Genomic DNA, 22,165 nt, shown 5'->3' with positions numbered 1-22,165 from the left:
GTTTGCCTTGACCTCAGCTCCCAAATTCATCACATGTGATCATTTGTCCCTTTTCTCCTCCTACCTTGACATTTCCAAATCAAAAAGTCTGGGCCGAGCCACCAGCTGCCAAGGCTACAGGGTGACCTTGGCAGTTACCTGGGACCTCTACAGGCTGACAAGGTGATGGGGTTGTAGGGACTGTGGCACCAGTGGCTCAAGGAAGAGGTGACTTTCCCACCCATTCCTGGCCCGGTGACGGCCACGTGTGCTTCCCTGAAGCCTTGGGTCCCAGGCCTGACACCACCTCGAGCTCTCTGACTCCCATGTGTTTCTCTTCAAGATTTACGTCCACCTGAAGGAAGGCGGGGGCCCGGATGGGCTGGATGCGCTCAAGAATAAGCCCCAGCTGCACAGCATGGTGGCCCGAAGCCTGTGCCGGAACGCGGCGGGCAAGAACTACATCATCTTCACGGGGCCCAGCATCACCAGCCTGACCCTGTTTGAGGAGCTGGAAAAGCAAGGTTGGTCGCCTGGCAGGCCGGTCTGAGGGTAGCCCTTGGACCCCAGAGGGGTGGTGAGCGGGGTCTGGGGTACAGGTGTGTAGCAGCCAGCACGGACCAGAGGCTTCTGGGCCAGGAGGGAACACAGTGGTCTCAGCCTGCCACGTGCCTGCCTGGACCCTGTGGGGCGCTGGCGATCTGCAGAGACACTGGCCACAGGCTTGTGGTGTGGGGGCCTAATGCTCTGCCCAAGGCACATTTCGTTGTGTCCTTTGTTGTGAGACCATGGCCGCTGAGGAAGACTAGTGTCTTAGTCCATTTAGGCTGCTCTACCAAAGTACCACAGACTGGACAGCCTGTAAACAGCACACATTTATTCCTTGCAGTTCTGGAGGCTGGAAGTTCAAGAACAGGGCGCCAATGTGGTGGGTGCGGGCCTCTTCTAGGTTGCCAATCTCACATGACTGAAGGGACAAGGGACTTTTCTTTTCCTTTCCTTTCTTTTCTTTTTAATGGCACTTATTCTTGAGAGAGAGGGCGATAGAGCATGAGCAGGGGAGGGGCAGAGAGAGAGGGAGACCCAGAATCTGAAGCAAACTCCAGGGTCCAAGCTGTCAGCACACAGCCTGACGAGGGGCTAGAACTCACAAACCGTGAGATCATGACCTGAGCTGAAGTCAGATGCTTAACTGCCTGAGTCCCCCAGGCGCCCCACCTGGGTCCCTTTTCTTAAGAGCTCTGCTCCCATGCGTGAGGGCTCCACCCCCGTGACTCAGGCACCTCCCAGAAATCCCACCTTTTAACACCATCACCTTAGGCATTAGGCTTTCAGCAGAGGAATTTGGGGAGAACACGCACATTTGATCTGTAGCTCCCACAAAGGCTCTGAAGCCTGGACTCAGCCCCATCTATAATGCGGCCTCTCCAGTTGACACAGACGTCACAGAGGATAATGTAGAATTAATACAGGCAGCAGATAGTACGGAAGGCCTCAGAAAATTCTTAGCGTGCCCTGGTGCTGGGGTGCTTCATTCTTCTGTTCAGAGATTAGGAGGCCTTCCATGGCTCCGGCACCAACGGGGGTGTAGAAGGAGATCTGGACCAAGTCAGGGAGCTTGACAGCAAGCTGCACCTCCTTTGATTCGTCCTACATTTGGGGGGATGTATATCTAGTCAACTCGAGAGGCATGAAAAGCCTCTCCTCTGCTATGGCAGCCACTGACATTGCACATCTATTGCTTAGCAACAGGTCAGACATCTGGCCCTGAAACTAAACCCTTGCAAGAACTGGGAGCCGACAGCTTCCGACCTTGACCTCAGCCACTGCTGGGGATGCAGCCCCTGGCTGTGTGCCTTGCTGGCCCTGGCTGTGTCTGACTCATCAGCAGAGTCCAGTGTCCACCAGGGCTCAGTGTTTAATTGCCAGGAGGACTCAGGATGGAGAGAGGAGACCACGGGAAGAGGGAACATGGAAGTCACATTGGAGAAAATGGGCCCTAATGCGTGTTAGCCAACCACGTTGGAAGAAGATGGGTTCCCGTGTTAGAGCGTATGGTGAGAGCCAGGGCTGCCATCCCCACTCGCCTGCTCGTTCAAGTCCGACTGGGTGCGTGGCCATGAAGCCCTGGGGTTCCTAGGACTGCCCTGATAGCATTCGCATGCCACCGGGGCCACCAGGCTCACAGTATGATCTTCATCACCTAGACCAAGAGTCAGATGGTGCAGTCAAGTAGCCAGTTGGGGCTGGTGTGTGGCAGAATGAGGGTGCCCAAGGACTGTCACGGGTCATCAGTGCTGCTGCTTGGACAGTTAGCCATGCTGGCATGTAATTCTGGGAAGAAAAGGACGTTCCCCAGCTCAGGGAATTAAGGAAGGGCTGGAGAGGAATCTTCTAGCGGGAAGAAAATAATTAGACATGGAATTTAGATTTTCCCAAGAATGGACAAAGATTTCATTGTGCATTTTTTGGAAGCTTCTAGAGCTCCTACGTACTTCTTGTGTGGCTCCATTGCGATGACAGACACCTGGCGGTTCTTCATTGTCCCCACACTGGTGGCCGCATGCGCCCCAGGGACTCTGGCTCCACTGGTCGGGACGGGTGCCCTCCAGGGCATTCTCACGGGCAGCCAGGTTTGAAGAAGGGCATCGTAGCCGAGGCTGGCCGTCCCTCCGCAGTGCACGGAAACTGCTTTGTAGAAGAGCCAGAAGAAGACATTGATCTAATAAACGCTATTTTCATAAAGGGACAGATTTATGAGACTTGGATGCTGTTTGGATTTTCTTCCTCCCTGCTTACCAAATTGCACCTGCTGTTTGGCTGATTGTGTACAAGCAGCCTCGGAGGGAGGTTTTAAAACATCATTTTCCTTGTTCATCGAATCCTCCCTGCTGTTTTAAAAACCGTTTCTTCTTTTTAAATATTAAGGCTGGGATCACTGGAAGAGTTGGAGCTGCAAGCAGCCAGCAGCCCCCTGCTTCAGAGCAGTAAGACTGGATTAGACCACCCAGTGGCCCTTCCTCTGTACCCACGGCTGCTCGAAAGGCGGTGGGAACTGGGTGGCTCCTCCGGTTGTACATGCCCCCCCAACCCAGGGTCGGCTGGAGATGCAGGGGTGAGGGGCGCACCCACACAGGTCATAGAATGTTTCGAGTTACTGACGATACTGTGTCAGCCTTCAGTGAGCTTCAGTCTGTAACGGAAGAGCCTGGGGATGAGACTGTGCCTGGCGACTTCAGTCAGAAGTGCCGCTTCATGTCCCCTCTATGCTTCCAGACAGGATCCTGGCTACCCGGAGAAGCAGAGTCCTCAGGGCCCTCGGTGGACACCTTGACCCGCTCAGTGGGGCAGGCCCAAGGGTGGACGGGGCCAGGAAGGGCTGTGCACCCAGGGCGGATTCCCTCCTGCCTCCGTGGGACCTTCTGTGCATGAAAGGCCACACGGTAGCTCCTTCTCCCTCAGGTGCGAGGTTTCTGGAAGTAGATGAGCCGATGGCAGGTTAGGTGCACTGAGCCTGGCACATAGCGCTCTAACGAGACTCCTTGTATTACTGCTATTCAGTGTGACGGTCTTGTGTAATCTTCAGTGTTTATTTTTTTATTTTTTGAGTGGGGAGGGGCAGACAGAGGGGGTGAAGAGAGGATCCTCGCTGACAGCAGAGAGCCCAATGCGGGGCTCAAACTCAGGAGCTGGAAGATGGTGACCTGAGCCAGAGTCGGACACTTAACCGATGGAGCCACCCAGGCACCCAGTCTCACGTATAATCTTAGACGTGCTTCTAGAAGTCCTGGGAGAGAGCGCCTGTGGGATGGAAGCCCCCAGACCTCAGCAGTCTCTCCTGCAGGGACTTTAGAAGGCCTGTCTCCCAAGCGCCAGCCCCAGAACAAGGCAGGCCTGTGCGTCCTGACTGTGTGGATGTGGTTTTGTATCCATCTCCCCCCACCAGAGATCTACTGCTGTGGCCTGCTTAGCTCCAGGAAGAGCGACTGCACCGGCCTGCCCCCGTCCATGCTGAGCAACCCAGCCACCCCCCCGACCCGGGGCCAGCACCGCATCAAGATGAAGGGCAACATGTCCCTGATCTGCTGGTACAACAAAGGGTACTTCCGCTTCCTGACGAATGCCTACTCGCCCGTGCAGCAAGGTGGGCCCGCGGGGGGGGGGCGTGCAGCAAGGTGGGCCCACAGGGGGCCAGGTGTCCAGTGACCCCCCCATCACTGTGAGCTTCTGGGCCGCTGCACCTGACTGGAGGGCCGACACCAGCTCCCCTCCCCATTGCTTGTCAGCGGCCAAGAGAAGCAGGGAGAGACCAGGGTGGGGTCTGCGGGTCCCCAGGGTCATCTGTGCTGGCAGTGCTCACACAGTCACTTAGGCCTCGAGGATTCCATGGAAGACGTGTTCTGACGGGAGGGAAACGTCAGCTGTTTTTCTTGGTTCGGTTCCTTCCTCAGAGATTAAGCACTGGGATTAGGGAATGATCAGGGTTCTGTCATTAGTCTTCCTTGGGGCTTCAAATCTGTAAAGCGTCTACAGTTCAGGTAACTTCAGCTACTGCCTCTTTAACCCGCTGACAGGGAGACTCAGGTAACAGAGGACGCCTCCCAAAAATCGTCATGTCAGGTTGGGTACTCGAAAGTCCCTTGTGGTTGTCCTTATCAAGACATGTTTCCTCTTTGCTGTGGAAGGAGCACTGCAGGGGGCTCGGTTGTGGGAGGTGTGTGTGTGTGTGTGTGTGTGTGTGTGTGTGAGAGTGAGTGTATGTGTGTATATATGTGAGGGTGTGTGGGATGTGTGGGGTGTATCTGTGTGATATGTCTTATGTCGATGGGGGGATGTGTGTGTGCTTGATTAATGTCTGTTGTTCCTTTATTCTCTCACCCCCTGCCCCCCGCCCACGCACCGAGGTTCTTCCGTTTCGGGAGATTACAATCTGGGGCACAAGCCCATGGGACCTAGGCTTGGAAAAGTCCAGAGCACTGCGTTGCCATGTCACTGTGTCAAGGGCACTCGGAGGAAGGGTTTGGGCTTGACCTTGCAAGTGGAAGGGCGAGTTTAAATTGGACTTCCGTACTCTGGTGATCGGGCACGGGCCCTCCCAGGGACAATGTTCGGGAATAGGGGGTAGGGGCCACCTCCCTCTACATTGTGCATGACAAGTTGCAAATTGTGCACTAGGCTTTAAGATGAGGGAACCTTAAAACCCCCAATCTCAAAGGCCGGGAGCCTTAAATCCGTTTTCAAGGGAAGCAGCAAGGAGGATGTTGATGGGGAAGAAGGGAAATTGGCAGAGTCGATTTTTAAATATGCCGAAACTTACTGTTTATAAGTTTCCTTCAGTTATAGTTTCCTTTCCTAAAGTGGTCTGTTATAAATCAAAGTCCCCAGTCTTAGATGCCCTTAAAATCCCAAGTGGTGTGCCCTTGGTGTGGCCCTGGCCCCTCCTGCAGTGCCTCTGGAAGCTTCCCAGGGTGACAGGTGCCAGTGAGCCAGGCTAGGGAGCCGACAGAGCCCTGCCGGTGAGCTCCCAGCCTGGGCACCGCAGGCAGGAGGCAGGGAGGCAGCGTGGTGAGTGGCTGCTGGGTGGCTCACAGGGAATCCTTTTACTAGTTCACATTTTAGAGTATTTGTTTCAATGTTTGTTTATTTAGAGAGAGAGGGAGGGAGAAGGAGCAGAGAGAGAGAGAGAGAGAGAGAGAGAGAGAGAGAGAAAGAGACAGAGACGGAGCGTGAGCCGGGGAGGGACAGAGAGAGAGAGAGGCAAACACAGAATATGAGCAGGCTCCAGGCTCCGAGCTGTCAGCATAGAGCCCAATGTGGGGCTTGAACTCAAAAACTGAGATCATGACCTGAGCGTCCGACTTATGGTTAGAATTTTTTACCATAAAAATGTTTTTCACTTTGCATGAGCAGATCTGTTGGTCATGTTCTTTGTTCTTATAAGAGCTTATAAGTCCCTGCTCTGTCCCAAGGCCGGAGGAATGAGAGATCATCTGGTTGTTTCAAAGTGTGATTTTGTGCTCTTTACCACAACCCCTTGGCATCAGTTGGGTTTTTACTACTTTTTCTTAATTAAGTGGCCCTACATCTTTGCCTGAACCCTTTATTGAATAATTTTACACACACACACACACACACACACACACACTCTTTCTTCTGAAGGTTGAGCAGAATGTCCAATTTTAGAAAATATCTAACTAGTTAGGAACATTTTAGGAGTTGGTTTATTATTTCTTCTGGGTGCTAAGGAAAAGCGCCCCTTCTTTCAGAGAGCATGAGCACATGCACAGGCTTCATGAGTCACGTGCTGTCACATATCCAGGGACATCCACGTAAAGAACCGGACTCTTCTGCTCTTCTTCTGAAATCCATTTTGGATCTGTCGTCTCCCTACCAGAGCCTTTGCCCCCTGGGGGTTCAGACCCCAGGAGACTAACACGCATATGCAGAATGTGCTGTGGACCGTGAGTCAGGTCTTGACTCACTCGCCCAGATTGGGAATAGTGGAAAGACTGTCCGCCTTACCGAAAATAGCTTCAGGGGGGCGGTAGACATGCGGCCACTGCCGCACGAACACACGGGTTTCTCCTATGGGGTCAGACAGACACATACATACGCCAAGTGCACACGTCAGTACCCAAGTGCACACACCAAGTGCGTGTACCTGCAAACACGCTGGGCTCACCCGGGGCACCTGTGGGCTACACACACGACATCCTGCTCGTGAAGTCCGTACCACTGGTACATACCAGACAGCCTCTTGTCAACATGCCCGATGTCAAAGCCTTTTAGTTCTCAGAAAGGACTAAATCCTACAGGACAGCAATCCTACCCTTTCTAGATAGTATCTCAAAATCCAAAGGATGTTGTTTTTTATTTTATGTATTTATTTTGAGTGAGAGAGATCTGAGAGAGAGTGAGTGTAAGCAGGCCCAGAGAGAGGGAGAGGAGACAGAGAATACTAAACAGGCTCCTGGCTGTCAGTAGACCCTGACGAGGGGCTTGATCTCACGAATAAGATCATAACCTGAGCCAAAGTCAGACGCTTAACCAACTGATCCACCCGGATGCCCCTGAAGATCTGATTTTTTAAATGGGGGAAATGCTCAAGCAGACTAGTGCCGGCCCAGGTTTTGGAGCCACTGTGCTGAGATTCCAAGCAGAAAACCTTGTATGTTAAAAAGCACGAGGAGGGTGGGAAGGCCAGGAGCGGCTGGAGCAGGTCACCTCTGGCTGGGGGATCAGGCGCGGCAGTCCAGGAACAGTTTCCCTGGAGGCACTGAAAGCCAGAAGCCCAGAGCTGCAGGCTGTGGGGCGGTCCAGCAACAGGACCGGCCCTGAGGTCCTCGGCATGTGAGCCCAGCTCACTGGAGACACTGGCGACTCACAGCGAGTCCCCCTCAGCTGGGGAAAGAACAGAGAGACTCCCTTTCTGTACAGGGACAATCTGATGTGCCCATATCCAGGTAGGCTCCGTGGAGCCACTTTAGACCCAGCATGCAGCAGTAATTTTGGAGAAATTAAAATGAAGCCAGGGAAGCCTGCCAAGGCCTGGACTCGAGCGTGAGACTAGGATGCTTCCCGAATTGGGCTGGAGCTGCGGTCGGGGGATGAGATGGGGGACCCAGAATGGGCATGCTGGGGGAGGCTGGTAGAGGGGGATAGTCCTCCCTGCCTGGGTGGCTGGATCACCAGACGGTAGAACAACTATCAGTGAAGAGGGGTTTGTAGCCAGCAGAGTCCCAGAACACCCCTGGACAGAAAGAAGCCCCTGGCGTCAGCATTGAGGTCCTCTGGGCCCCGTCTCTAGGGGTGGGGCCCTGGCATCTCAATTTCTCCCAAGTGCTCAGGGATTTCTTTGTGTGAGAAGCCAGTATGGAAGGCATGGGTGGAGGACAGGGACCCAAAGAACAAGAACATTCCCGGCTCAACTCTCCCTTTGCAAATAGATCCGTGCAGTCCTGTCTCCTGCAGGGCCCTTGGGACACGGGCAGGAGACCCTCTAGGTGAAGCCCCTTGTGCTTGAAGGCACCTGCCACTTGTACTCCAACAGTATTCGTTCAAGTACAGTCTCACAGTCCTTCAGACTGATCCCTTATTTGTTTTTTCTTCTTCAAGTTTTTATTTGAATCCTAGTTAGTTCAGGGCACCTGGGTGGCTCAGTCGGTTAAGCATCCCACTTTGGCTCAGGTCACTATCTCGAGGTTCATGAGTTTGAGCCCAGCATCAGGCTCTGGACGGACAGCTCAGAGCCTGGAGCCTGCTTCGGATTCTGTGTCTCCCTCTCTCTGCTCCTCCCCTACTTGCACTCTGTTTCTCAAAAATTAATGAACATTTAAAAATTTTTTAAAATAAAATAAATTCTAGTTAGCTCACATACAGTGTAGTCTTTTCAGGAGTAGAACTTAGTGATTAAGCACTTACATACAACACCCAGCACTCATCACGTGTGCCCTCCTCAGTGCCCATCCTCCATCTAGCCCATCGCCCACCCACCTCCCTCCATCAACCCTCAGTTTGTTTTCTGTGGTAAAGAGTCTCGTATGGCTTGTTTTCCTTTCTTTTTATTCCCCCTCCCCCTATGTTCATCTGTTTGCTTCTTAAATTCCACATAGGAATGAAATCATATGGTATTTGTTTTTCTCTGCCTGGCTTATTTTGCTTCGCATTCGCCAGCTCTGTCCACATCATTGCAGACGGCAAGATTTCATTCCTTTTGATGGCTGAGTAAGACTCTATTGCAGACACACACCACCTCTTTACCATTCTTCTAGACTGATCCCTTTAAAAAAAAAAAGCCACACCAGAAGATGGTGCTGCTCTCATAATCCCGTCAATGTGGGGGGAAGACGATGGTCAGAGGATATGGCAGTAAACCCTCTGCCCACGCTTGAGTGCACGCGGCCCTTCGGAAGAGCGTGTTCTTTCATGTCTTCTGTGTCCGCCCTAGAAGGCAGGTCTTGGAAACGAGGTGGTCCCGCAGTGGTTGGGGCAGGAGGGTGAGGAGGGCTTGTTGGTCTCTTCTTGCTCTTCACACCCGTCTGGAGGTCAGTGGGATGTAGGCGCGTTGCTGAGAATTGGGCAGTGCCCCAGATGCATGTAATAGAGGAAAGGCATTTGAAGGCATGTTGGGAATGGAGGGGCGGGTGGAGTTTCCCTAATGGCCAGGTGCAAAAGGTGCTTTCCATCCCTGAGTCCTCAGGGACCCCCACAAGTCCTGGGGTGCATGAGAGGTGGAGTGTGGAGTATGGATGGAGGGCAGCCTGTAACTCCACCCTTCTGCCATGATGGAGGCAGGAAGAGGCAGAAAGGACTCCCAGCTTCTTGTGGGGAGGGGGAAGGAGGGAAGAGTGAGTCCTGCATCTCCCCTTTGCTCTCCCAAGGCAGGCGCACCTCTCTCCCTGGTGCCCCTCAAAGCCACCTCTGGGTCCGTCCTTGCTCGGTGTGCCTGCAGGGCTCCTGGGCTATGGGCACTGGGTCTGGCTGTCAGGTCCCTTTGCGCTCACCTAACTTTGATGTTCTCCTGGAGTCCTCTGAGGCTTTTAGGGACTGGTGTCCCTCTTTTCCTCCTCCCCCCGCCTCCCCTGCCCCTCCACTCCGTGTTGTTGTTTTTTAATTTTTTAATGTATATTTATTTTTGAGAGAGAGGGAAAGAGACAGTGTGAGCAGGGGAGGGGCAGAGAGAGAGGGAGACAGAATCTGAAGCAGGCTCCAGGCTCCGAGCTGTCAGCCCAGAGCCTGACACAGGCCTCGAACTTGTGAACCGAAAGGTCATGACCTGAGCCGAAGTCAGACTCCTAACCACGAAGCCACCCAGGCGCCCCTGCGCTCCCTGTTTTACATCAGGATAGCCAGACAGCATGGAGAGGAGCAGATTTGTCCTCAGGGTTCGCAGGAGACGGTTTGGAAGGGCGTTTACCGCCTCTCTTTACGCAGGAGTGATCATCAAGAGGAAGAGCGGGGAGATCCCCTGCCCCTTGGCCGTGGAGGCGTTCGCCGCTCACCTCAGCTACATCTGCAGATACGACGACAAGTACAGCAAGTAAGTGGCGGTGGCTGCGGAAGGCGCCGCGGTCTCCCGGAGACTGCAGGGGTCAGCGGTCCCTGTCAAAGTGGATGCATGAGGCCCCAGTGAGACAAAATCCTGAGCCCTGGCCTGGTCTCCCAGGCTCGCCCGCACAGCCCCCTCCCTTCCGGGCGCCCTGCCACCCGCACCCCCCAGTGCCCTTCCCTCTGCTCTCTCGGGTCTTGCCGTCTCTCAGCACTCAGCCCAGAGCCTGCACCTGCTATCCCCTGCTCCTCCCGCCCCCTCCCCGCACCCCTACTCCAGGGTTGGCCTCGTCTGATGTGTACAGGCAGTGTAGATGGGATGGGTGTGGCACACGCATGCACACGCCCACGGCACTATAACAGGAACTTGGGGAGTGATTGCCGGTGGCCTGAGTATGGCTATGAAATTGCCACGGTTGGGCCTCACAACCCAGAACAAGGTCGGAGTCATCCAGTAATCCAGCGGACACTTGGAGGGTAACATGCTGGGCTTCTCCCTGGCAGAGAACACCGAGGCCCAGTTCTCCCCAGAAAGCTCAGCCGGAGTCCGAGAGGCGGCCCCACTCCCTGGGGAGTCACTGAACGATGTTTACTGAACTGTGTGCTCAGCACCTGCTGATCCCATGAGGTCACTGCAAGGAACTCTGCGTTGATATGGCCACGTGTAGGGTCCTCTCTGTGCCGGTGGTGGTGAGGGTGCTGACCCTCAGACACTTCTCAGGGGGCAGAGACAAAGGTGCAGACGGAGAACACGGTGCAGGCCTGAGTCCCAGGCTGGCTCCTGGCCCTGGACGGGCACCATCCTCCGACTCAGGGCAGAAGCCTCCCTGACGTCATGTCCGTCCCTGATCTGAATGGAAAGCGGGGGCGCAAAGAGGCATGCACTCAGGTGGACAGGGACGCGTTGCAGAGGCCTGTAGCTGAGGGCGAACTTGACCTTGGGAAACGGAAGCAGTTCAGTATGCACAGGACTCGGCTTTTGATAAGGGCCCTTAGCGAAGAGGGAAGTCCCCCAGGCCCTCTTCCCTTGGGGTTTCTGAGCCCTAGAAAGCCAGGCCCCCAGGTCCAGCATCTCTTCCAGTGACTACCTCCCCCTCCCGTCCCACCTAATCCTCTGATAGGAATTGTCTTCGTCTTGAGAAAGTTTATTGTGACAGAGCCTCAGCAGGAGCTGACCCGGCTGGGTTCCCGCCCCCCACAACCCCTCAGCAGCAGCACTGACTACCATAAGGCTTTTCGAGAATCTCTCCTTTGACCTGGGCCCCCGCGAACCGTCGGGCTGCTCAGCCTTTCCCATCCCTCTGCCCCCGCAGGTATTTCATTTCTCACAAACCAAACAAGACCTGGCAACAGGTGTTCTGGTTCGCCATCAGCATCGCCATCAATAACGCCTACATCCTGTACAAGATGTCAGACGCCTACCACGTGAAGAGGTACAGCCGGGCGCAGTTCGGGGAGAGACTGGTGAGGGAGCTGCTGGGCCTGGAGGAGGCCTCCCCAGCCCACTGATGTGGGGTCGCCGGGCCTGGGTGCGGACCGGGTCCGGGAGGCCGGAGGAGGGACGGTGCCACAGCCTCCACAGGGACCAGGGTGGGCCTGGTCAGAGGACGGCTGCCGTCCAGGTTCCCATTCAAAGAAGAGCACGTCCTCCCTCCAGGAGCAACCTCCCACCCAGGGCCAGCGAGGGCACCGCACCCAGACTCCACGTGCTGGCCAGCGCGCTGCCCGTGGCATTGGCCCGGCAGGGACACCTGCGGAGCTCAGCTCGGCTCGTGGGACCTGGGGAGGCTGCCGCCCCCGGGGGCGCTGGGGATGGGATGGGCCGTAGCATGTCCCGCTAGGAATGCCTGCTCTGTAAAGACGCGAAGACATTTGTGACATGGTTCTGTTTCTTGCCGTGTCTGGCAGTGACCAAGGCACGCAGAGGCAGGTGCTACACCACTGAGGTCGTGCGGGCGGCTTAGAACGGGCCTCCTAGAATGGGAAACACAAACTGGGTGCCATTAAAATGCAGGGATGGAATGGGGGAGCGCTGCCCGTTCTGAAGTGTAAATGAGGCGTTCCTAACCCTTCTCCTCTCCCTGGCTGGTGGACGGGGGAGAGAGGGAAAATGCCAATGGAATCGAGGTGATGTGTGATGCTATTTTTTATTTTTAAATATATCTTCAGGTTATTTTCTTACTGTTGCTTAAGATCTTCTGTAAGAGGAAAACGTCCCCCTTCTTTTCCGCCCCCTCCCCTCACCCCCGCCATGACTGTTCCCAGGGTCACAGTTCGGTATTCTGAGCCCTGTGACCGTGCGCAGACCAGAAAGAGCAGCCTGCTTCCAGAACAGACGTGGCTCCATCCCATCAGGGAGCCCGGGGAGGGAGGGGGGCCTTAAGCTTTGCCACAGAGCCGATCACTTTCAGAACTGCTTGTTTGGGAAAACATGGAGCATGGCTGAAACAAACACACAACAAAACATCTGTGGGTGACACGGGCTGTGTTGGCCATCAGACACTGTCGCCCCACGGCCCTGCAGCTGGCCTGGGCAGACCCTGGAAGGCGACTGGGTGACAGCTTTGTTCGGTGTGATCTCCCCATGGGACCGAGAGAGTACACGCCGGACACTGGCCCCAGGGCTCCTCCACTTCCTGGGACGTCTGGGGCTCCTCCTGAGCCCGGGTCCGTGTGTCTCCAGGGCAAACCTTGGCCAGGGCCGTTCCCTGTCTGACCATCCCCTGCAGACAAGAAACGAGTGATTCCTGGAGTTACACAGTCCGTGTCCACCCCGGTTTACGTACCCCCTCGTTTTCTCGTTTATTGTTTTTTTTTTCTTTCTTACAAATGCAAAACCTATTCTACTCAGGCTTTGGGACGTTTTTCCTTGTTCTCACCCAGTTCATACACGTGTTGCCGGCAGCATGCTCTCGGACCCATGCCATCCCTGTAGCCTGCGTTCGTGATGATCCCCCTCGCCTGTGGTTTGAACTCCATGCCACGGACTGTAGGCCAAATTGTAAATTGTGTTTCAGAACACCTTCGCCGTGTCCTTTAATTGGATTGAAAGCACTTTTACCACATGGAGAAATATATTTTTAATTTGTGATGCTTTTCTACAAGTTCCACTATTTCTGAGTTTAATGTGTTTCCAATACTTAGGGAGACTCTAATGAAAGCTGATGAATTTTCTTTTCTGTCCAAATAAGTAACAGGAAAAAATAAAAGTCTATTTAGATGCTGATTCTTTGTGAAGACGTGAATTTGTTTAACGGGTCAGGCACAAGGAGCACGGCTGTCTCCATGGGTAGAGCTCTTGATCTTGGCGTTGTGAGTTCAAGCCCCACGTTGGGATTGGTATACTTAATTAAAAAAAAAAAAAAAGAAAAGTCAGGGACAAAAATACAGGCTACTCTTTTAAGACTTGGCTTCTTGTTGTATAAGCTAGTGTGTGTGATCTTAAACTGTTTTTAGGACCAAAGCAAGTTTAAAAAAGAAATGCAGTTAAGTCTTGACTTGTAGAAGTAGGTATTGATGCCCAGGTCAGGTGAGTACAGGTGGATCTTCAGTGCCTGTGCGATTGAAGAAGATGCCAGCCTGCCTTCCAAACGGGTGTTCCTCGTCTGTTCTTCTGGTTGGTGTGGTGTCCACGTTAACACCGAGAGGCGCCCTCGTGGCAGGCCCGTGGGTGGCTTTGCATCACCAAGGAACTAGAGGGGACTCACACCAGTTTAGTGCTCTGGTTTTTTTAAATGGTAGCCACCTGTTTCCAGATAAATGCTCGAAGCAGACAGCAGTTCTGCGGGGGGTGGGGGGGGTGTCGGAGCCCCTGCAAGTTGGGAGGAGTTTCTGTTCTTCTGGAAGGACACATTGACATGGAGTACTAACTAGGACGGCCTGTAGGACCTCGCCCTGCAGATGTGAGTCCGAGAGCCTCGGAGAAGTGCCTCAGCTAAAATCCCCCTGGCACACTAGTATCTCTGTGGGTTGGCAGGCCCGCAGGCTGACCCTGGATGGGCTCATGAGTTGCTGGCCACTGCTGGGCCCCGTGAGTGCTTCTCAGCAAAGCGGAGGCCAGCAGGTGGGCCCCTCTGCATCCCGTGGCTTGTGAGACCCTTTCCACCCCAGGCCAGCCACCACCGCGAAGCAACCCCCCCTAGGATGTCTTTGCTACCGAGTCTGAGAAAGAAAAACAGAACAAGGAGCTTCCCGACCCTCATGGAGAATAAAACAAATGCCTGGAAGCTTCTCCGAAACAAAGCTCCGTGAGACCAAATGCACTGAGCTTCCCGTGGTTTAGGCCGCAGGCCCAGGGCTGTGGCTGTCTTTGGAATCCGGTAAGGTAATCCTTCAGGGAACTGGACTTGGGTGCGTTTCTGTTTGTATTTGCTCCCTTCATTCCCTGTTTCCCTGTTTCACTCACATCATCCTTTTTCCCCACACTCTGCTTCCTAAAAAGCCTCAATTTTGAACAAGGTCTGACTGTACATGATGGAGCATAATACTAGGTCCATATTTCAAAACTCAAGTGAGTTACAGGGGCACCTGGGTGACCCAGTTGGTAAAGTGCTTGGCCCACAGGACCTGGGGGCTAGCACAGCAGTGTTAGTTTGCCTTCCAGAACAATTAGAAGCAGAGGCCGTGGTAAAAATATATTTGCTAGAGGGGCACCTGGGCGCTGTTGGTTAAGTGTCCAACTCTTGGTTTTGGCTCAGGTCATGATCTAATGTTTGTGGGTTCCAGCCCCAAGTCGGGCTTTACACTGACAGCATGGAGCCTGCTTGGGATTTTCTTTCTCTCTCTCCCCCTCTGGTCCTCCCCCACTTAGTTTCTCTGTTGGTCTCTCTCTCAAAAAAAAAAAAGGAGTTACACAGGAAAGCCTTGGTGTCTGGAACATTCTGGACAAGGATATCAGTTTACTAACTCTATTAGGCAAGGCCCGGCCACCAGAATCGAATGAACTCGACGGTTGCCAGAGATCACAGATGCCAGGACAGGGCCAGGAAGGCTCTGGCTCAGCACGCGTGGCCGTGCACCGCCATTGTCCCGGGAGCCCCCGAGGGAACCCGGCCTCGGCATCGGGCATGGGGGAAGGCAGGCAGAGCCACCGACGCCCCCTCTGAAGTGTGAGGCACTTTACCCCACAGGCACCAGACACACCTGTCTTAGCATATTCCAGAAAAGACAGAATCTGCATCTTCAGAAGGCCGAAGCCAGACCATATCCGACCAAAAACTGCCACTTCGCCATGCAGCCAATTATGCACGAACTTCTCTGGAAAGCGCTTGCCCCGAGAGCCAGTCACCCTTCAGTGCTTCTGGAAAGGGTGGCACCACGTGTGAGCCGCAGGCCGAAAGGTGGCCTCGGTTCTGCAGGAAGTCCCAACCAAGCGAAAAGAAGGTTTCTTCGCCCAAAAGTACAGTCTGTAGTTACAAAACAAAATTTGTTTTTCGTTTCCATAGAATCCTTTTAATATGTATGTTTGTCAAGTATTCTAATGTATAATGTTTATGTTAATATTTACATCTCTCGTTTCCTCTATCATGATCGTTTTTTAATTAATTTTTTAAAATTTACATCCAAGTTAGTTTGCATATAGTGCAGCATTGACTTCAAGAGTAAATGCCTTCCTGCCCCTCACCCATGTAGCCCACCCCCCACAACCCCTCCAGGTGCCCTCTGTTTGTTCCCCATGTTTAAGAGTCTCTTATGTTTTGGCCCCTGCCTGTTTTTATATTATTTTTGCTTCCCTTCCCTTATGTTCATCTGTTTTGTATCTTAAAGTCCTCATGTGAGTGAAGTCATATGATACTTGTCTCTCTCTGACTAATTTCGCTTAGAGTAATACCTTCCACTTCCATCCACGTAGTTGCAAATGGCAAGATTTCATTCTTTTTGATTGCCGTGTAATAATCATTATATACATATACCACATCTTCTTCATCCATTCTTCCGTCGATGGACATTTGCAGTTACAAAATTTTTATTCCCCTGTGGCTTATACTTGGTTCTAATTTTCTCTGGGGAAATAGGGTGCTGCCCTCTCTCTCCAGCTGACCACCGGTGTGAGGGTTTGCTTGTCCCCAGTTCACTCCTAATGCCTCCCACTCCTCCACTGGGAAGTGGCCACAGCTTCAGCAAAAGCAGCTAGGAAGATGAGATGGCAGCTATTTTAATTAGCTCTTTCACTAGCCTTGGCTGTTGTTTTTTTTAAATGCATCTATTCCTCAAAAAATTAAAAATCGTACTACTAGGTGTGCCTGGCTGGCTCAATCAGTAGAGCATGTGACTCTTGATCTAAGATCATGAGTTCAAGTACCACCTTGGGTGTAGAGATTACTTAAGGAAGAAAAAAGAATTACTGTATGATCTAGCAATTCTTTTTTTATTTTTTAATTTTATTATTATTATTTTTAATGTTTATTTTTGAGAGAGACAGAGAGAGCAGTGAAGGGACAGAGAGAGGGAGACACAGAGTCTGAAGCAGCTCCAGGCTCTGAGCCGTCAGCACAGAACCTGACTAGGGTTCAAACTCACAAACTGTGAGATGACCTGAGCTAAAGTCGGACACTTAACTGACTGAGCCACCCAGGTGCCCCTAACGATTCTTTTTTAAATGTGTGTGTGTGTGTGTGTGTGTGTGTGTGTGTGGAATATTATATTATTTAACTCTTAAAAATGAAATCCTTCCATTTGTGACAACATGATGAACCTTGAGGAAATTAATGTTAAGGGGGCTGAGTCAGAGAAAAACAAATGTTGTATGATCGCTCTTACATGTAGAATCCAGAAAATAATATATATACAATATACAGAAACCTAAGCTGGTAGAGAACCGATAGGTAGTTGCCAGGTGTAGCGGATGGAGGGTGGGAGAAATGAGTTAAACTCCTTTTTTTTTTCTTTTAGTTAAAATAATTTTTTAAAAAAGCATCTAGTTTCATGCTTGAGAGCTTCCTCCCGGCGATAGAATATAGAAGGAATGGACAAAAGAAGGAAGAAGAAGATATGGTTTCTGTTATTTCAATAGATTGGAAAGAACAGAATGGTTGTAGACATGTTTTAGGTGTGAATTTAAGATCTGGAGTGTGGGATTGTGGGATTCTTTTTTCATGGAGGCATTTTGGAGTCATTAATGCCATACATAGTCCCTTGCGGCTTTTTGAAGTGTGTCCCCTTACCAATACTTACCAGAGCTTATCGATAGGAGTCCAGCATCCGAAGTGGGACAAAGGCTTTTTTAGGGCCTGTACCCGTCCCCCAAGAAAAGACTTTGACCAGCGAGGGGGTCCCAGAGGCAAGGACAGGGGGTCCACATAGAAACCAGATGGTGAGAGGGGCGGCTGGGAAGGCAGGGCAAATGGCTTGGTTGGTGACGCACTGACACAGGAGGGAACATGACAAGTGTCTCTGAACTGCCTGGTCCCCTTCTCCGTGTGGCCCACGTCACCAGGAGGCAGTCTTCTGCTCGGTGGGCAAAGCCATTTCTAGGGCGTAGAGCTGCCCAGTGCTGGGATGGGACACCCCAGAGAGCAGGGGACACTGTCTGTTCCTGAACGTCTCCAGCCAGAGGCTGCTCGCCACTCAGGAAGGTCCCAGAGGGCATCCTGTGGGCAGGAGGTGGCCTTAACTCAGGGCTGCGGCCTTGATGGGACATCCTAACTGTCATCTTAACTGAGGAGCGGGAAACAGCCGTGGAGCAAAGCCTGGGCTCCTGGGCAGAGTCTATTTGGGACGAAGAAGGAACCGAATTATGAAGACGACTGCCTCACTCCAGAGGAGCCACAGGCAGCTCCTAGCTGCTCACCTTCCTCTTCCTCAGACGGAGGTGCCCACGTGCCCCAAGTTCAGGGACACCAGCGTCACCAACAGGGAAATCTGTGTCAAAGAATCCGGAAAGATTGCTGTTTTATTTGAAAATGTCTTTGCACCATTTTGTTATCTTGTTTTTCCTTACAGTTTCCAGTTAAGAATCTTTAGGAGGGGGTGCCTGGGGGGCTCAGCCGGTTAAGCAGCCGACTTCAGCTCGAGTCATGATATCCCAGTCTGTGGGTTTGAGCCCCGCATCAGTCTCTGTGCTGACAGCTCAGAGCCTGAAGCCTGCTTCGGATTCTGGGTCTCCCTCTCTCTCTGCCCCTCCCCTGTTCGTGCTGTCTCTCAAATAATAAATAAACATTACAAGTGTTTAAGAAAAGAGGCTTGGGGTGCCTGGGTGGCTCAGTCAGTTAAGCATCCGGCTTCGGTTCAGGTCAGATCTCACGGTTCGTGGGTTCGAGCCCTGCGTCGGGCACTGTGCTGACAGCTAGCTCAGAGCCTGGAGCCTGTTTCAGATTCTGTATCTCCCTCTCTCTCTGACCCTCCCCTGCTCATGCTGTCTCTCTCTGTCTCTCAAAAATAAATAAAAAGCATTAATAAAAAAATTTAAAAAAAAAAGAAAAGAGGCTTTAGGAGGAAATTTGTAATCTTCTCATGGACTGCACATACATAGCCCTCAGGGGATGTCACACAACTACGTCCCCGTCCCTTTTGTGAAGATGCAGCCTTCCCTTTTGTCAAAACTTTGACTTCACACTAAGACACGCTTACAATAAATTTTTACCAGTTTTGCACGCCATGAGTTCAATGCTGAGTTCTAACGTGTGGGATACGGCATATACATACATACGTGGACGTGTACATGTACAGTTTAACTCAGCTGTCTCACGTGACTTTTACTTCTTCAGGTTGTCTGCAGTCAGCAGCTTTGAAATACAATCAACTGTATTGCATTTGCTTCTCTCTGGTGGTTCGTTCTGGGGGACGGGAGGGTTTGCTGAGGGAAATTCATGAGCAGCATCATGGGCTCTGTGGCCAGACCGAGTAATAGCGGAGGTCGGGCAAGCCTGGCAAGTCCACCCTGGGGACGCCCCTGAAGGTAAGGACGGACGGCAGGTAAGGGGCCGCAGGTGTGTCTGGACACCTGAGCCTTCTCGACTCTGCTGCTAATCCTCGGGGAGTCAGAGGGGTTCCCGTGGGGGGCCTCCCCGATCTCTCCCCCATCCTGTTCATGTTGGGGGCGTGGGGGCAGGTGAGAATGAAGGGTCTCCACAGCAGAGGCTGGAGTGCGTCAGCTGATGCTGTCACCGCAGCCTGTCATTCTCCTCCCCCTTTTCAGAAGGTTCCAGAATTGGAAGCATGAAACCGGGAAGAGCATCTGCTGTCAGCAGTTAGGTCCTTGTGAACAAAGTAAGAGGTGGAAGGTGATATGTGTGGGGCATCAATCACATGGAGGGGCCATGACTTTGGCTTTGGTGGTAATATCCTAAGAGGCCATAAGGTGGGAATTGTCATTAACACAGAAAATATTTATGAGGACGAAATGCCAGATCTCAGTTTCCAGTGTTCTTTTTACACTTTATCACAGAAGAATAAAAAGATTTGGAGAAGCATGTGCTTTTCAACTTAAAATCAGAATTCAGACATCACAGCACATACTGGCAGTGTTTTAAGTTCTTCTGTGAGCCAAAACTAATTCTCAAACACTCTTTTAAAGTTTTAGAGGTTTTAGATCTTTGCTTGCCAAACTGTTTATTTTTAAAATATTTTTTGATATTTATTTTTGAGAGAGAGAGAACGAGCAGGGGGAGGGGCAGGAAGAGAGGGAGACACAGGAGATGAAGCAGGCTCTGAGCCATTAGCACAGAGCCCCAATGGAGAACTGAAGCTCACAAACCTTGACATCATGACCTGAGCCAAAGTCACACGCTTACCCAACTGAGCCACCCAGGCACTCTGCTTGCCACGTTTTTTTAAATAAGTGATGAATTTGTCCTTATTTCATTGTTTTGTTGACCCCCCCATCATCATCTTTATATCTCTCCATTTTTCCTTTTTTAAAAAATTTAAAAAATTTTTTATGTTTATTATTCATACAGGAGAAACAGCATGAGTGGGGAGAGGCAGAGGGAGAAGGGGAGGGAGACACAGTCTGAAACAGGCTTCAGGCTGTGAGCCGTCAGCACAGAGCCTGACGCGGGGCTCAAACCCACGAACCGTGAGATCATGACCTGAGCTGAAGTTGGACGCTTAACCGACTGAGCCACCCAGGCGCCCCCATTTTTCCTTTCTACATCTCTCTGCCTCTTACTTCTCTCTCTTCCCCCCCTCCACTTTCTCCACCCTCCTCTACCCTCCCCTTCTCCCCTCTCCCTGTCCCTGCCCTCCTCCCTTTTCCTCATGTGACTTTGGTGAGCCTGAAGTCACTCCCTGCCCTCTCTGAGCAGAGGGGACAGTGTGGGACGTTCCTGCTGCTATCTGGGTCCTTGCTTTCTGTTCTCGTATACTGGTTCTCAAGTCTCACTCCCCCACAGGGGCTCTTTCCTCCTCTCAAGTAGGAGTGGGGGGGGGGGGTGCCAAAGACCTCATGAGGGCAGAGACAGCCCAGAAAGAAGACTTCAACAAGGAGACAGAAGACTCTTTATAGCTGGGATGGATGACAAAATTTATTTTCCTGATACTAGGGTCCCCGCCTTCCCTGCTGTCTCTTGGGGCTCATGGGAATACTCAGAAAATCAAACAGCTGCTTTCTGATTTGAGGGAGAGGACAGCTGAGGGACAGTGGGGTAAAAGCCATTCATGAAAGACTTTTATTGAACTAGTCTAAACCTCTAGACACTGGGGACAAGGAAGAATAGCCTCTCCAGCATGGACTGTCTAGTAGGACACACACACACACACACACACACACACACACACACACACACTCTTCGTGTGGCCAGAGTAATAATAGTATATTTAAAAACTAGTCAAGGAATGGGGTGCCCAGTTCGCTCAGTCGGCTACGTATGTCTTCTTTTTTTAAAGTTTATTCATTTTGAGAGACAGCAAGCAGAGGAGTGGCAGAGAGAGAGGGAGAGAGGCTCCCAAGCAGGCTCCCCACTGTCGGCACGGAGCCCAATGCGGGGCTCGAACCATGAACTGTGAGACCTTGACCTGAGCTGAAGTCAGACACTTAACCGCCTGAGCCACCCAGGCGCCCCAAACATCTGGCCCTTGATTTCGGTTCAGGTCGTGATCTCCTGGTCCATGATTCAGGCCCCACTTTGGGCTCCATGTTGATAGTGCGGTGCCTGCTTAGAATTCTCTCACTCTCTCTCTGCACTCCCCCCCAAATATATAAACTTTTTAAATTAGGGAACAATGACTATTTTCTCACTCATACATGGGGATACGTTGGCTGAACCATGTTCTGTCACTGGGGTCAAGTGTTCTTAAGGAATTGGTACAGGAGATCCGTCCGGGCCAGAGTCCGGGTCAGTTGTGAATGTTACTTCAGAAAATGAATGTGCTTGTTTCATGGAGCAAAACTGTGTGATACTGGCTCATCCTGGGCCCAGCGCTCTGGGGTTTGCCATGGGAGAGTCTTGGGCTAATCGGTACAAGCCCAACAGTTGTGCCCAGGTTAATCTCCCTGACGCTACAGGGCAAGGTGAGGCCCGTCCCTGTGAAAACGTATGCTTAGAGAAGAAATACTCAATCTGGAGGGAGGAACCTTCAAAGTCGATTGAACACAGGATTCTCTGCACCAGGCACACCCTGATTAGGGGACAGTGGCCGACTTACCCTCCCTGTCCCCCCCTCCACCCTGTCTCCAGTCCCAGGAACTAGAAAAAGATGGAGGAAGGCTTGTCATCAGGGACTCCCGCAGCCCGTTGCCCCAGCCCTTAGCAGCTATCTGACCTTGGATAGCCTGTGTTAAGCCTTGTGGTATCAGTCACTTTTTAGTCACGTTCACCATCCAACAATGTAGAGACCATGAGTAACCCCCAAAATTGACCCCCATGACCTGCAAGTGTATTCACGGAGATAAGATGGGGTGTCAAAACATCCAGGATTGGTGCCCAGGATTGAAGGTCTGGAAGAATGAAGTGTAGGCAGCCTTGTCTCGTTTTAGGTGTTAGAATGAGAAAAGAATTTAATAACCTGGTCTGGCCTTGATTCAATCCCCTTCCAGACCAAAAGTGTGGTCCGCAGCCCCTCCCACTGAAATGTGTCCACCGCCTTTGAGATGACGCCTTTCCCACGTTTGCCCAGCAGAGGGCAGCAGACTACACCTTATGAGCCTCAATGCCGGTGACACTTATGGGGCCTTCATTCAACAAATGTTCTGAGTTTGGGG

At 52.0% G+C, this 22,165-nt stretch overlaps 1 protein-coding gene across 1 annotated transcript in view; it reads left to right on the top strand.

Moving 5' to 3' along the window:
* Nucleotides 1-13,252, top strand: part of PGBD5 (piggyBac transposable element derived 5) — a 34,143-nt gene extending 20,891 nt beyond the window's left edge. Inside the window, exons 3-6 of the mRNA XM_029931210.1 lie at nucleotides 323-503; nucleotides 3,926-4,123; nucleotides 9,913-10,018; nucleotides 11,340-13,252. Of these exons, the coding sequence (XP_029787070.1) occupies nucleotides 323-503; nucleotides 3,926-4,123; nucleotides 9,913-10,018; nucleotides 11,340-11,535 (681 nt within the window). The 3' untranslated portion in view covers nucleotides 11,536-13,252. The remainder of the gene's footprint in view (nucleotides 1-322; nucleotides 504-3,925; nucleotides 4,124-9,912; nucleotides 10,019-11,339) is intronic.
* Nucleotides 13,253-22,165: the final 8,913 nt, after the last annotated feature.

Source organism: Suricata suricatta, chromosome 2, assembly GCF_006229205.1.
Source record: "Suricata suricatta isolate VVHF042 chromosome 2, meerkat_22Aug2017_6uvM2_HiC, whole genome shotgun sequence".
Classification (NCBI taxonomy): domain Eukaryota; kingdom Metazoa; phylum Chordata; class Mammalia; order Carnivora; family Herpestidae; genus Suricata; species Suricata suricatta.
This window is presented reverse-complemented; position numbering and strand designations above follow the sequence as displayed.